At 38.6% G+C, this 16,858-nt stretch overlaps 1 protein-coding gene across 4 annotated transcripts in view; it reads left to right on the top strand.

Annotated features, from left to right (window-relative positions):
* The window catches only part of TXNDC11 (thioredoxin domain containing 11), a 54,822-nt gene that overhangs the window by 17,073 nt on the left and 20,891 nt on the right, over positions 1-16,858 (top strand). For all 4 annotated transcript variants that reach the window (XM_036225450.1, XM_016159642.2, XM_036225451.1 and 1 more), the window contains one exon: positions 4,944-5,037. In XM_036225450.1, coding sequence (XP_036081343.1) covers positions 4,944-5,037 — 94 coding nt within the window. The remainder of the gene's footprint in view (positions 1-4,943; positions 5,038-16,858) is intronic.

Consider the following 16,858-nt stretch of genomic DNA (forward strand, 5'->3'; position numbering starts at 1 on the left):
CCTTTAATTTGCTGACCATTGTAGAAAGACAAAAGATGAATATTATGAATACTTGACTATCAAATTCCAAAGTACTTCAGTGATATTAGCAAAAACATAATGAGTAAATTATGCAGTGGTAAGTGCCCTCCAGTTTTCAAGTGCTTTTACTTCTGGCCCTCTCAACAGCCCTGTGAGGTAGATGGAAATTGTAGATCCTTTGAACAGATTAAGAAGATAAGGTACAGAAAGGTATGATTTACCTTACGTAAAGACTGGACTGTAGCCAGGGTCTTCTGGCTCCCCAGATTCTTCCTGTACACAAAGAAATGTTTAAGTAAGGTCTCTGAGCTGAAATTTCACTATGTATCACGAGGTTAAAACTTTGAATATTTAACTATTCAGTGTCATTTAAAAATCTTCTCTTTCATAATAGGAAAATTTTGTTGGCTTCTTAATTTGACTATAACTTTTTTTCTTCATTTTTAGCAATGGTTCTAAGAATAAGTAGTGATAAAGGGTGGGGCCATGGTTTTTGACTTACTGTTTTAAAGCAGCGGAGTTTTATCATTTCCTGTTATTAATCGGATTATTAGCATCTACTCTTCAGAACTGAGAGTGTTCTCTGCACGATAATCAATGTTGAGGCAGGGCGGAGCCTAGAATTTTCTTTCCAGATATGCACCGAAATCATAGCGACCTTATAAATGTAGCTAAAAACAGAAGCGAGCCGGCCAGTGGACACTACAGAAGGAGATAAAGAACTTTAAGTCATCCCGTTGCAAACCACATTAAGAAATTTTCCTTTATTTACTCCAGTTGTAGAATCCATCTTCCTTGAGGTTCTTCCTGCCTATTTAATGTACAGACAGGAAAATGTCCCTTATGACTTGTGGACAAGTAGACAAACATCCCATTGTTATTTTTATTGTAGTGGACATTAAGTTGATTGGAAAGGGAATAGGATTGAGTAGCGGTCATGTCACTTTCAAAGTCACCAGTTTAATGGCTCTTCTAATTTTGGTTGTTTTTTTTTTTTTTTTAGGCATCATTCAGCGTAGATATTAGTAGCCTCTAGATCAACGATGTTTTCTTTTTATTTTTTAAAGCACATGATAGAATCATCTGGTTTGTGCCTTATAATCTACCCAAATGCCAACAGTATTATTTAGAACTTTTATCTTGTATGTGCAGCCCGAATAGTTTCTGAATCTTTTACGAATTTTTATAATACATCCATTTAAGAGCAGTGATTTAGCATACATCCATTTATTTATTCGTAGCAGTTTTGATAAACCAGATTGTTTTCAATTTATGGTGGATGAGAAAAGGCTTGAGAATCTTTTGGAGTGGGAAGCAGGGCGTCGAGTAACAGGTGACAGAAAACCTGAGCAGAAAAACCTAGTAGAATTCCTGGCACGTGTTGTTATCCTGTTATTTGTTAGTAAAAGACTACTCTGAATGCTGAACAAATAAGTAGATACTGTTTCTGTCAATTATAGCACTGCGACTGAAATAGTTTTGAAATTTCTAGGTGTGAGTTAACATGAGAGCAGAAATACTTCAATTGCCATTGAATAAAAACATACTGAAGTAACTATTCTCACAGCCACTAGAGGGTGTGTAAACCATTTGCTGAAATTTGTGTCACACTGCAAATGTCATTCACTTAAATAAATATTTTATGCCGATGAGGATTGCTGGCCTCCTGTAAATAGCCTGTTTTCAACCTCCTCATTATAGTAGGTATGGAATATACGGTACATCATGGAATGGAATTAAAGATACACAAACTGGGTCAATTTATAATCTGACACTCATGTTAGGTTCTTTGCTAAATTGTGAACTTGATAAAGGAGCTTTGTCTTATTTATCTTTTATCCCTGTTCATTCATTAACAAATGTTTCTCTTGTTCTCTTGTGCCTACTCTGTCCCAGGCTGTCTCTGAGCTGAAAATGTAGTAATGCACAAGAGAGTGCCTCTGTTTCATGGGGTTACAGTGTGGAGCTAGGTAACAGACCCGGAGGTAAATAAACAAGGCTCAGGGCTTGAGTCTTGTCCTCCCAAAATTCATGTCTGCAGTTGAGTTCCTACGACTGTCCACCTGGTGGCTGTTTAAGCCTCTGGGAGCGAACTAACAGAAAAACTGCAGTTGGAACCTGGGGTCGGACGATCTTTACACATGATGAGCAGCAGAGTGAGGAAGGACAAGCCATGTACCAGCAGGGCTTGCACGCGGACTGTAACCCAGTGTCAGGCTGGCCTGCGTGTTCTGTGGCTCACCCAAAAGAGAGCCTCAACAGCATTTGAGGCTCGGTTAGAGCTACGCTTTGAACCAGCCTCTGGATGTGTTCGCAGCTGAGGGAACAAGAGGCTTAGACTTAGAAAGGTTCGTGTATGTGAACATGCTGCATTTGGTTCCCCAAACTCCCCTTTTTCCAGATTTAAGAAAGTACTGTGGAGGAAACGGAAATATATAGTCATTTCCCAAATACAGCTGCTGCTGGGGAGACACTGACGCTCTGGGGAAATGGTTGCGAAATTTGTTTTACCTACAGCGTAACCAGAGGGAGTTTAGTAACTTTTAAATGATAATTTGTAATAGAAATAAACAGATAACTATCACTTCACTTTATTTCCTTTTTATTATTTTGAAATAGTAATTTTAAATTACATTCTCAAACATGCCAGTTTTCAAAATTTAATACAGAATGGCATAGTATTGTGAATATTTGAAAAAAAGTTGTTAAAATAAACTTTTCCTGTTTTACTGTGTTTTAAAATAGCTGGTTCACAGCCTTTAATCATCATATATTTTTTGAATCTTACAATCTTCCGTTTTTTTGGGCAATGAAAAGTGAAAATAATTTTGCTTATGAATTTATTTGTTTTATATTGTTCGTGGAATTTCTTTGGTCAAACTGCTTGAAAAGTTCAATACCAGATCTTCTGTAGATGGAAAGGCTTCTTCGTACAAGCTGTGTAGCCCCTTGGAAAACTGCAGCAGTGATGCCATTGACAAAAGTAAACCCTTATACTGTAGAAATGTCCACAAAGGACCCCTGCACGTGGTCCAGACTTTGTTCATTTTTAAAGGTTTAATTGGGGTTTATCTTTTGAAGACTCAGAATTCAAAATGTTTTACTTCCATTAATGTGTGTACATGTGTGCACACATATATGCAAACATAGATGTAGTCACATACATGCATGTAGATATATGTTTCTGGGCCATATGTCTGAAACCACTGGGGATAACATGATATGAGAAGAGATTTGAAATTCACCTCATTTAATTTTTAGCTGTGAAACATTTATCAATACTTAGATGAATTTATTCTATTCAGTTTTTGTTTGGGAGATTGGTCAGAATATAGAGAAACCTAAGTGACTATTTTCTTTCCATTTTTTATAATCTTGTGTCCAACATTAATTAAGTGACTAGAATGTCTGACGATTTTGGATTCCTTTGTTCTTGGTAGGAAGGCTTGTTGCACCATCACAGCCTGGTTTGAAACCTTAACGCGAACACTATGAAATTCTCCTTTGAGCCGATTCTGGATTGGCTTGTTAAAACATTTTGAAGGAGTTTTGGTAAAAGAAAATCCTGTTTTCAGTAACTTTGCTTTCTAATTTCCTCAGTTGTTTGAGAAGATGGTTATTTGCAGGATTTTTTTACATGTCAGGATTCAACATTCTGACTCTCAGTTCCTATGAAAATGAAAAACAAATAATTTGTTTAAAATGGGATCTTATAAGAATAAGTGATTTAGATTTGAGAGTATGTTCTGCTACAGATCACAAATTTCTTTTTTTATACAACTTATTTTAAACTTTACCAACAGATTAAATTTCAACCTTACCTTTTAGATCTGATTTTGTCCCAACGATCGATCAGTCAGCTTCACAGTTACTTATTAAGTGCATGGTGTCATGTGCTTTAGCTCTAGAAAGGAGTTTTACATTTGCCTAGTGCTTTATAGTTCACCAAGCTTATTCTCAGCAGTCCCATCTTGCATTGTCCCATTCGCTAGATAAGGAACAGGCTTCTCACTGAAGGGTTTACCCGAGGTCATTCATCTAGCTGTTGGACTTGAGCTTAGATCTTCTGACTCCAAGCTCGGGCATTCTTTCCTCAGGTCTGTTTGACTCTTAACACAGTTACTGTTATTAAAGAACAAAACAGGATGAACGATTGCCACAGGGCCTTCAAAGATGGAAGAAATTCTGAACAGGAAGGCAGAGCGTATCTGGAAGGGGACAATTCATTGGTTTGGCAGAATAGGAAGGCATTCTGTGCTGTGCTTAGAGAAGTAGAATGAGCAGGGGGAAATGTTTGTAGGTGGAGGAGCAAGAGGGTAAGAAATGGGCCCTCTGCAGACTGCCCTGACGAGAGAGGAGGGTTGCCATTGTGGAATGCTGGGTTCTGGGTGTGGGGAGAGGAAAGAACCATTTGAAGGATGACCCTGAACACAAGTGGAGCCAGTCAGATTTAACCTGATTTCCAGGAAGTGTGAAGATGTGTTTGGAGTAAGTGAGGGGAAGCATTTGAGGGAGAAATCTAAGAAAGGCTACAAAGAAGTTATTGATGTAGCTTGCTTAGAGTTGCTAAACAAAAGCAAGTGAGTACTTGATGATGCGGTTTCAAACCAGGGACCTGGGAGAACTGTCAGCAGAGGGTGGAAAGACCTACTTAGGGAGAGGAAAGGAAGTTCTAGCTCTGAATTAATTGCCCCTGTAAAAGCTGCTGCCAACTCATTCCTGATCCTGTTTATTGTCTAAATGGAGAGAAAGATCAGCCCTAACCCCCAACTTTTTTCATGTGGTTAAGCATTTTTAGACAGTGAAATGCAACAAATTGCCAGTTGTCAGATTATAATGGCATGTCTTTCTTGTTTTAAAATATTCCGTTACACAGTGACCAGTGATACCTCAGTCACCCAATTCTGTTCTTGTTTCTGCAGCCTGGAGTACTCGGGTACTTTGAGTTCAGTGGCTCACCCCAGCCTCCTGGTTATTTGACCTTCTTCACCTCAGCATTACATTCATTAAAGAAAGGTAAAAATTATTTATATTAAGACATTAGTACTTCAACAAGAATGTATGTATATATTTGATATCTTCTTTTGCATGTGTTATTTTTATGATTATATATTTTCATTTTCTTGATTCCCTTCCTTTGTATTTGTATTAAATACTTACATCGTTTTATGTTCTAGTGGTACACAGAAAATACTGTGCTCTTTCAAATTTAGCCTCTAAAACATTTAGTTGATTAAAAATGTAGCTCGATCATAGCTTGTCTGCAGTGATACGTTTTTCATTTTAAAATTTATATCATAATCTCTTTTTTTACATATGTAAATATTTTGGTCAGAGTTTTTAATAGTTATATTGGCAGTCGGATGTACCATAATTTAGGAATACATTTCCATTAAGAAGTATTTTTGCAAGTATGAAACTCATGTCACATTAGTATAAGCCTATTGCCAGTTTCACTATTCTCAAATCCATATATATTTTTTTTTTACTTTAGCTAAATTATATATTATTTGAAGTCCTCCCTTCTAAATTAAGCATTGTATCCTGCCCATTTTTTCATGTTGCTCCACGTTCTTTCTCTTTATCAGTCATCACCTCCTGTCAGGTCTCTGTGGGATATACTTTCACCTGCTCACTTGTCTCCATCTCCTTCGTTACCCCTCTGGTCCAAGCCCCTTCCCCGACCCTGGACTAGACCAGGGGACACTTAACTGGTATTCACTCTTGCCCCTTTTTCCTTACACTAGGGCCTTTACATGTGCTAGTCCTGCTGCCTGAAATGTGCTCCCCACCTGTCAAACTCTCTTCATCCTTCAGGATCCCCTCAAATATCCCTTCCACAGTCTTCCCCAATCACAATTGGGCACCCCGTTGTTTCTTTTTAGCGCTTAACATAGTTTGTATTTATGTATGTAGTTCTGGGATGATTTGTTTAATGTCTGTCTTTTTCCCCAGACTGAGATTTTGAAGGTAGGGACCACGTATGTTCAGTTTAGCATTCTTTTTCCAGTGTCTGGTACATAGCAGGGGTTCAGTCACTATTTGTCAGGTGAGTGATCAGATTGATGGCCATTTCATTATTCCCCAGTAGATCAACCGAAAGTATGTGACCATTTTTCTATTACTGAATATTAGATTATTATTTTTTTGGTGTAACAGTAGTATACTATTTATTATATGTTCGTTATATCAAACAGTTATATGAGTGGCCATTTTAATATATACATGATCTTAAGATTTTATGCATAGAGAATCCACTGTATTCATCTAGAGGACATTGGGAGAGGAAATCAAGCTGTCACATAAGTATGTTTTCTGTCCACTTGAAAGACTTTGAGCTACACATCTTCAGGTGACTAAGAAGACTTAGTGAGTCAAAGTTTGAAATTGAAAGCAAAATACTACCAACTTAAATAAGCTTGAGAAGCAGATATTCAAAAATCTTCTTAGAGAACTAAAGCCCTTCGAAGAAGCTCTCAACCGAAGATAATATATATGTAAGGGGAAACCTAGAGTCATTCACTAAAGCGATGATAGCATTAAAGTTCTTAAGTTGAAGAGGATATTTCAAGGTCATGGAAGGATGTTTTTTATTTGGTTAGTTTATATTATGTGCTAATGGTTCATCTTAAATTACTTTTTTTATTCAGAGGTTTCCAAAATATTGCTTCTTTTTGGAAAAACATTTCTGAGTACAAAATTTTCCCCATTTTTTCTTTTCTTAAGCAGAGTGAGGTGATAAATGGGTAAAAACTCCTTGAAGGTACAAAACAAACCTCTGGTCAAATCACTAATTTCGATCAATGATTATGCAAAATTTCTTTTTGGAATAAATCTAGTCTGATTTAACTTTACTACATTTCTTTTCTGTTTTGTGAGTCTAATTGGGTCTTGTAAAATCCTGTTGCATATGAACTTTGGAAGAACTGAGATTCATTCTAATCATTTTCACATCATTTTTGTGGATAAGCTCTCACTTAAGCTTAATGAACCATTTTTAGAAGAAAAAATAGTTTGGAATGATGATTTGCCATAATATGTGCACTATGAAGGATTACCTAAAATAAATCATGCCCAGAGCATTTGGAGGTTTTTTTTCTCTTTTTTTCTCCTACGCTGAAGTCAAATAGTATTTTACTTATTGATAGCAGATGTTCAATAAGAAAAATATGCACACTTCTTTTTTAATGGTACTGTTTGGAGTGTAAATTCTAGATCAGTGTTGTGTTTAGATTGTGTATACAAATTGAAGCCTCAGAAACATTTGACACACATAACATTTGGTTATAGAGAGCTTAACTGAAGAAGTATTTAGATTGTTGTAAAAAGCAGATGTCCTGGTTCAACAAGCCACAGGCGTTTATAGAGCGCACACATTTTTCTGTTGCCTTAATGATTTTTTTTAATTGTTTTAGAAATAGCCAGGACACTGTCTTGACATTTTTCCTTGAAGCTAACTGGCTGTCAGTCTACAAATGTACCATATATGAAGCATCAGGCCAAGGTGCTGGGGTGCGCTAGGAGGGGAGTTCATTCCCGCCCTCCAGAATCCCACAGTTCGGTTGTAAGATCTGGCCTCATGGTGCTTTGTCATTGCCATTGCCTTAAGACTATTTATCTAATGTTAGATATTTTTACACATTATAATAAAGAAAATTAGGGAAAGTTCACTTACCACTTCAGCACTTAACATTAACTGCTTTCTCTTTTTAAACTATTTCCTTTCATCTCAGTTACCTATATTATTTTCCTGTTGATCTCAGTCTTGGTGTTAATTTGTCAGTTTATGGAGGCCTGCCTGTTAGGTGGGATGGACAGTCACCATTTGTTATATTTCTGTTAATATTTCCTAGCTGGTTTACTTTTATCACTATTTTTTTATGTAGCAGTTCTATATTTTCATGTAGTTAAATCTGTGGTTCTTTTTCTTGATTAAAATTCTTTTTCTAAAAATCTGATCACTGGCCCACTTTCTTTTAAAATTTAAAAATTATTTAACACTTCATGCAACTTGAATTTACTTTGTCTTAAAATACAGAGCTCAGTCGATTTGTTCCCCCTTCTTATTGGCTAATCAGTTAGCAGCATTTACAGAATAATGCTGCTTTTTACTTTCATCTTGATGACTCCTGCTTTATCACAAAATATTTTATTACATGTAATTGGGTGTATTTCTGTGTTTTCTCCTGGTCTAGATCTCTCTTTCTGTATGAGTAAATATAATATCATTTCGTCCTTTTAAGTTATTACCTGGTAAAGTCTGGACTCTGCTTCCTCTAGTTCACGTGTTTTATGAACTACCCTTTTATATACATCCGTGCATTTGTTTGGATTTTGGTTGGAATTGTATTAAATATATAAATTGACTTAGAGTCAAATGACCTATTCCTAACATTCAGCTTCCCTTTCTAGGATCACAGCATGATTATTCATTTATTTAAACCTTCCTTTTAATTTTTAATAATAGATCTTATACATCCTTCAGTACTGTTTCATCACGTCAAAGTGCTGGATGAGTATTGTGGGTCAACAGTCTGTATGGTTCAAGATCCCTGGTGAATCTAGTCTCTAGGACTTCACTCTTTGCAGACTGCGAAGCCTGTTGCTCTTTGAACATTATCTCACTTGATCTTGCAGACAGGCTGCCTGCTTTTTTTTTTTTTTTTTTTTTTTTGCCTAAAAATTTGGTAGAAGGGTCAGTATTTTTAGGTTGCTTACTTGATTTTTTTTTCCATCTTATTATTTCATTATTTGCTGTAAAAGTGTGTTCTAGTAAGATGTTGTTATATTCTGCTATGAGGCAGTGACTTTTTTAAAAGAGAAAATTTGACAACTCTTTTTCATTCACCCTACATAAGGGATGCAGTGCTGTCTGGGGCAGGCAGAAGTGTGGCCTGGGAGCAGCAGTGTCTGGTCCTTACCCTTCGTCTGCCCTTGACGGAATCTGTAAACTTGAACAAACAAAATATTGGACTTTACTGTGTTTGAGGTTATCTGTAAAATTAGGGAGGGTGGAGACCTGTTTTACCAGGTCACATCATGTGCGAAATACTTTGGGTGTGAAGAAAGTAATAGTCTTAAAGTCTGTAGGAGCTTAATTAGAAAGCCACCTGGCTGAGAGCACTTCAAGTATTATGTCTGTTTTCTTAAAAGCTTCTGCACCACATATTATGTAACTCGATGCAACAGCGGACATGGGTGTTCCCCCTCCCTTTTCCTGTACCATTCCATGTCTGCTTCTCTGTACTTCATGGTGTCCTCACTCTAGAACCGACTGCATCTCTCCCACCGGAGTAGGAGCTGTTTTGTTCAGATAATATTTATTGAGTGTCTTAAGGCCAAGGTTTTGTCATTTTATTCCTGCAACTCTGTAACATTCCCTGTCAGTGTTGTAGCTGAAAGGTTGAATGAATGCCTACTAAAGGACACTTTACCTTGAAATTGCTCAAGTGAGCATGATTGTAGCAGTGGGAAGCTAAGTCATTTGGGATCCCCTTTCAACACCACCACTTCCTGTCACGCTGGCCTTTCAGGTTCCATAGACCAGTGTGTAGGAATCACTCACAGCAGGACGGGGTGGAGCCCCTGCCTGCCCCATTCTTGTTCTTTCTTTCCACTGGCATTCCATTGTCCCCTGACATTAAAATCCTAATGAACTGAATTGAAATTCATGTGATTCTTAACTGTCACCTTGAAAATACACTAAACTATTCATTACAAGTATTTCCTCTCCCTTCTACCACCTTTAGGAATTCCTAAACTTAGTTGTCAGGGGAACCTTGTGGGATCAGTTTTCCAAGGAGTAATACCCTTTGGGAAATACTGTTGTAATGAATTTTTTTTTTTTTTAAGATAAATTTATAAGAGGAAAAACTTACAATTCCAGTGTAGAGTCCCTCTACTCCACCAGGTGGCATGTGATGGTGCTGTGATTTGCTGGTAGATCTGAGTCAGGACACATAAAAGCGCCTTCCTCTATATTCTTATTCATAAATAAACCCTCTTTGGAGCACCTTTCTGGTAGATTGTGGAATTTTATACAACATCAAGAGGTCTGAAGGGTAGGATTTTCTTACTCTGTAGGTGATGTTCTTGAAGGCATTGAAAGAACAAGGGACTGACTTCTTAGGCAAGGCTGGCGCAGAGTTTGCTTTGTTTTCTTGGGTTCCTGGGTCTAACTCTTGGGAGTTTGGACCAGGCATTGGTTTTAACAATTGCCCACGAATTAAGCAGGTTCTAAGATCACTTGCTTTTTTCGGATAATCTCATTCGTTGTCACTGTATTCACTCATAGAGGGAAATCTTTTTCTGACTATCTGCTTGCATTCTCAGGCCTCCTGAATACTGATTGAAACACGTTAGAATAAACATATTATGAATTTCACACTTTTTATTCCCATACCTAAAACTGCCTTTTTAATATGTTGCTATCATGTTAGCAAGTACGTCATCACATATCATAGGAGATACTTTTATTCCCATTATGACTTACTTCTTAAGCCTTGTAAATGCTGCTCGCTAAGAACTAAGGCCAAAAAATGGACCTCCCTGCACTTTCAGATTCAAAAGCATGACTTACTAATTCAACAAACGTTTGAGGATCCATTTAGTGATGTGCTACAGCTGTAAAGATGAATATAGCTTGTTCCTCAACATCAGTAGCGCCACCAGGTAGAGTGGTAGGCTTGCGCACAGTATAAGTGAGGTGACAGGTCTGCGACAGGCTTTGTTGGAGCGTGATGGCCGGGTGCTTGGATCAGATCAGGGGAGACTGCTCCAAGGAGCTAGTGCTGGGGAGGGGGAAGGTTTCCCCAAGAAAGAGGGGTCAGTCTTCAGGTAAGTGTGTGAGGAACTAGAGGATGGAAGATAGAAGGGGTGGGGGAAGTGGCAGGTGTGTGGGAAGCTCAGAACCAAATTTAGTGGTCTTTTAGCTATTTTGATTCCTTGAACCCATGTAGCTGAAAGATTGCACCATCTTCACTTTCTGATTGTATCGTGATAGTGTCTACCTTTCTGAGGTCGTCCTGTTTTAGGGTGCAGGTGTGTGGATTCTGTTTCTTCAAGACTTTGTTTGTTTTTTTGTTTGTTTTTATTGGTTTTGAAGCTATAATAAGACTCCTAGACAAAGAACGAAAACCATGAAATCTTAAAGAATTCTCAGGGATCACCTTTTATAATAAAGTCACAAGCTTATAGTGAAACAACTCAGTGCAGACAAACCCAGTTCTGGTCTCTTGCTTGACGACTTCTTCTGTAAAGATGAGCATGATAAGCCAACGCTGGACTGTGCCTTTCTACAAGCCAAGCACTTTACCTGGATGATCGGTCTTCACTGCTGCTCTCTGAAGTTGGAACTGTTATGAGCTCAGTGTGAGGAAACAGAGGCTCTGAGGAGGTGACCTACTGACTGGGGTGACTGTGGTAGGCAGAATAACGTCTCCTCAAAATGTCCACATTCTGATCACCAGAACTTGTGACTATGTGACATTATATAGCAAGGGGGAATTGAGGTTGCAAATGGAATTGGGTTGCTAGTCCCCCGATCTTGAGAAAGGGAGCTTAGCCTGGACTGTCTGAGCGGGCCCATTGTAATTAGAAGGATGCTTAAAAGTGTAATTGAGGGGCAAAGAGCGATGCAACGTGAGAAGGACTTGTCCAGCCATTGCTGGCTTTGAAGATAGGTGGGAGCTACAAGCCCAGAAATGCAGGCAGCTTCTAGAAGCTGGAAAAGGCAAGGAAATGGGTTCTCCTAGAGCCTCCAGAAGGAACGTGCCTAGCTGATACCCTGCCGTTAGCCCAGTGAGGCCCATCTTGGACTTCCAAACCTCCAGAACCGTGAGATGAGTTTATATTGTTTTAAGCTACTAACTTTGCAGTACGTTATAGATATCACATGGAGATTTGCACAGCACTGGCCCCCCTTAGAACTCCTACTGCACTAGTTGGCTATGCCTCCCCTTAGCAACTAGCATTATTTTCTAATTTTTCCTTGGATTTCAGTGTTATCTTCCTAATACGTTCCCCTAGGCAGGGACTGACTGTCCTGACAAGTCATTTTAGTGGCAGGTGTCCTGCGTGACCAGGGCCCACCCAGTCATCCCTTCTCACTGGTCTTTGTGTTCCCAGCTGTGTGATGAGGGAGCCTTGCCCACATTGCTTCTCTAGGACTCTTCATCTTGCAAACTGCATTGGCCCTTGGCCTGCTTTTGTGGGTCTGGGAGCTAAGAATTGTTTTTATATTTGTGAAGGGTTGTTTTTTTGGGGGAAAAAAAGAACATTTGGCTCCTGTGATGGCTCCTAAAGAGCGGCCTAAAAGAGGGTGTCGGAGGGGTTTCTAAGCACATATGTTTCTTTAAGTCCTTCCTTCCCCGGGGCGTTAAAAAAAATAAAGGAATTTAATTGAAATACATTCAAGGGAAGTATTCGAATCGATCCTTTTAAAATTGTGCTTTGGTTAAATGGTGATGGCTGGTGCGAGGGTGTTTAGTTTACTGTCATGTTAGTATGTGTGACAGTGCATATTTATCTCTACAGTTTACGTTCTTCTAAGATAATGTATTTGGAACTGCATTTCTTCCCCTCCTCCCTAACTCCCAAAAAGAAAAAAATCCGCAGCTAAGGAGCACATGTTTACTTAGGGTTTAACAGTATCTTGGCAAGCACCGAACGCGCATATTTTATCTGTGGTGCCCAAATGCCAGATTTTTTTCTAGATAATGGCTTTGTGATTTATATTAAGAATTCTGAAGATATACAGATCTCAAAGTCACATTTCTGGGGCCGGGAAGGGGAATGCAAGTAAGAGCTGTAAGTTCATACATTAAAAACAAACATTTCTGTAATCTCTTCTTTGAAGGCTTTTTCATTTTGATGAATGTATTTATCATTGGAAATGTGTGACATCATTCAGCGAATGAGTGAGTCATTTTTGTAAGGGCTAGGTAATATTGGAGTGGTGGTTGTTACCCGTTTCATATAACCCTATCATTTTCTTTTTTTCTTCCTTGTCCAAAACCCTGGAAAGAATGGGAAAGCAGAAGTTAATCAAAATGGCAGGGTATAGAGTAAAATGAGGGCTCTTTCCAGCATGGAAGGGAAATAGCACAGTACAGGTTTGCCTTTGGAATGTCATGACTTCCCAGAGAAAAGAAGAAAGAGAAATTCTCCCAAGGAGTAGGTGACTTCTTCGCCATGGTGATTGAAAGCCATGCGGCCTAATGCAATGGTATTTAGTTTCGAAGTGTATCACGATTTATTTGTCAGTAGTTATCTTTGGGAGAGTTTTACTTGACCTGATATTCCATTTTGATCAATGATCCCTGAGAGATTAGCTCACACAGAAGTCTCCTGGAGAGCAGGTGGCCAGTCCTGATGTAAAAATCTCCACGTTGTTCAGCTCGGGCATCTCGTTCACTCTTTCAGTGTGTCTTCAGGTCCCTAACTTCGTAGTACGGCAAACGCTGTTTACTCTGGGCGTCTGAGAAAGAATTCATTTCAGAAGCTCAGCACGTTATACCTAGGGTCCCCAGACCTGGAGCCCCACCTTCTCCTTTCTGAAAGAGGAAGGGTGGCATGTTCTTAAAAATGATCATTCTCTGCTGTTGGAGGGGTTTTCCTGAAGTAAATTCAAGAAACATAGTTTTATGTATCCTTCTCGGATAATTGCTCATTATTAAAACTTACCGGCTGTTGGATATATTATCTCAGGCTAATTTTCTTCCTGAGTTCGTTGAATCTTGCATTTTTATCATTTCCACCCTGGCATAGTCCAATAGAAATATAGTATGAACCATGTAGGAATTTTAAATTTTTCTAGTGGCTGCATTAAAATTTAAGAGGAAATAACTGAAACTAATATATTTCATTTAAGCCAAAGTATTATCATTTTGACATGTAATTAGTAAAAAACTATTGAGATATTTTACATTTTTTTAATAACCAAGTTTTTATACTTTTATACTTAACAGCACATCTCAATTCAGATACTAAATTTTCGTCGGAAATATTGTTCTATATTCAGATTTCATAAAATTTGCAGTTAAAGTGATTTACATACCCAAGTTGTTTTAAATGACTTAAAAGTTTTTCAGTGACCATGTGTTGAACTTCACTTTAAAATTAAAATAAAATAAAGTTAGAAATTTAATCCCTCAGTTGCTCATATTTGGAGTGCTTACTAGCCACATGTAGCTAGTGGCTACCAAATAGGAAGCGCGGCTCTGGACACAGCCCTCATTATCAGGTGTCCAGGGCAAAGCTACTTGTTTGTAACATACTCAGTCTCCTGCACGCACATCCTTGTGTTGACGTTTCAGAGGGTGCTTCTGGTAGCCTGTTAGGTGGAAAGCGTGAGTTGTCAAGTTTGCTTCTGGCAGGACCCTTTATTATTAATTTTAAAGCACTATTAAAAATGTATTCTCTTTCCTAATAGAAGAAACTATTCTTATTCTTCCTGGAATGTTTGAGAATTTTAACGTCTTGCCTCACCGAGGTAGTTCTTACCTTAGAAAGTGTGTACTTTTACCCTAATACTAAACTGAAGTTTAATGTTAAAAACAATTTAAGGCAAATGGTTTTAAGCAAAATAGTCTGGTATTAAAATGTGACACACAAGTCCAAAAACGAAGAAACCTTAATGCAAACCAGAGAGATCGCAAGTGAGCCAGATGAATCTGAGTGGAACCCAGATGGAAACTCAGATCCTGCCGTTCTCCATGCATCCTTGGTTGTTACCACAAGGCAAATGGTGACAGCGGTACACAAAAGGCAGAAGAAGGTCAGTGGAAGCTCTCCCTAGGGCAGTGTGGGAAGAGGGCGTGGAGCATTCTGTTAGAGGCAGGGAAGAACCCCAACCTCATAAAAGATAATAAGCAGTAAACCTGCGTAAGTGCCAAAGCAGGTAGGGGTTAATAGATCAAAGCAAGGCCGTTTATTACTCAGAGCACGCCAACAGCGAATCAGCCTGCTAGTGCTGGTTTCCTTGGCCCCACGTCCCATGGGAGACCTGATTCAGCAGGCCTGTGTGGTGGCTGTGTGCAAAGTGAGCTGCCTTGTAGCTGAGGAACATGTGACCAAGGGCTCAGCACTTTTTGTAGCAAGAGGCAGGCAAGCCAGTCTCCATGCTGTGGTCACCTTGCCTTACACACTAGCTGCACATACCACTCAGTAACTAGCTACTCGTACCCAGATGTTCTTTCAAGATCTCCTTGTATCTTGCAGTGGTCTCTCTGACACCTTTCACTGGATGCTTGATAGAGACTGCAAACTAGCCAGTTGCCTGGCTAACTGAGTTTATTGAAGTTTTTATTTTATTATTTTCGACAAACTGAATAGGATCATGCCATTGCTGGTCCTTTTTTATGGGAGAGGAGAAAACATTATTCTGCGTTTATTTTTAATTATTTAACGAATTTAGAGTCCTTAAATATTGAAGTTTTGTTACTTATAGATCAAAATTACTCAGTTTTATGTATAACAGAGACCCCTATTGTAGAAAGTCATGGCGCCCTGCTAACAAAATGTCCTGGATAAGGAGATGAGAAGTATTGTTTTCTTGTGTCATTCTTACACTGCGAGCGTCCTCTGCTAATTCAGTTCCTCTCTGTACACATGAGACAGCAAATTTAAGCTGCTTCTGCCAGTAGGATTTCCAGCATATGCAGGGACTTCAGTAGATGTGTGATTTTTGTCAGTTTTTCTATTTGTGGAAAATAAAGTTTTGAAATTGTAATATGTTCAGGCATGTTAGAATGTGTTCTCTGCAGGCAGGCTACCCATTCTTATTAATTAAACCGGTTTTTGAATGGCCTCTTTCAACTTTTGGGTCAAGCCGTCACTTCTTATTTCTCTGCCTCAGTAAACTGTGTTGGTGACTTTGGCAGCCTGTTGAGTGAATTTCCTTACTGGCCGCTTTTCCTTCTCTTCTCTTTGTAGCTGTGGCTGTCCACCAAGATTCAGCCCCCTCCTGCAGAGTGGTGTCTGTTGATTCTACCAGTTCATATCCTGTCTTGAGACCTGCTTTTTCTTCTGACAGCTTGGGGATCTGAACTTTTACATTATACCATTTTTTAAAAATTTAGCATCTTGGCTCACCGAGGTAGTTCTTGCCTCAGAATGTGTGTGCTAAACTAAAGTTTTAACATTAAAAACTGAATTGAAGGCAAATGGTTTTAAGCAAAATAAAGTAGTCTGGTAGTAAAGTGTTATGCAAAAGGCCCCAAACAACAACAACAGAAAAAACCTTAATGCTAACCACAGAGATACTTTTTTTTAGTTTAAATTTTGAGTAAATTTTACATTTGCAGAAAAGTTGCCTAACAGAGAGTTCATTTGTTTCCTACCTTCACCCCGTCTCCCCAAATGTTAACGTAGTCTATAACCATTCGTTAGGCTGCTTTTGTCTAAACCGAGAACTCAACATTTATACACTAGTTCATTGTGAACAAAACTGGAGACCTTATTTGAATTTTGCCAGTGTTTTCACTAATGTCTGTTTTCTGTTCCAGGATCTCATTTAGGATCCCATATCACTTTTAATTATTTTTTTTCTCCTTCATCTCCTCTGGCCTATGACGATTACTCAGTCTTTCCTCATCTTTCATGACCTTGACACTTGAAGAATACTGGTTATTGTTTACGTGTTGCCTAAATTGTTCTGACTTTTGGGTTGGCCCTCAGGTCCTTTGAACAAGTCCTCATCCTTTCATGAGCACTTCTTTACTTCTGATACCACAAGATACTCCAGGCACATCTTGTACTTTCCCTATCCTTGCTCTGGAATCAGCGTCTTTTCCAAGGAGCTCTCCCTGGTTTCTTTTATTGGAGAACATCATTTGGT

The sequence above is a fragment of the Rousettus aegyptiacus genome, unplaced genomic scaffold, assembly GCF_014176215.1.
Source record: "Rousettus aegyptiacus isolate mRouAeg1 unplaced genomic scaffold, mRouAeg1.p scaffold_m13_p_8, whole genome shotgun sequence".
Classification (NCBI taxonomy): domain Eukaryota; kingdom Metazoa; phylum Chordata; class Mammalia; order Chiroptera; family Pteropodidae; genus Rousettus; species Rousettus aegyptiacus.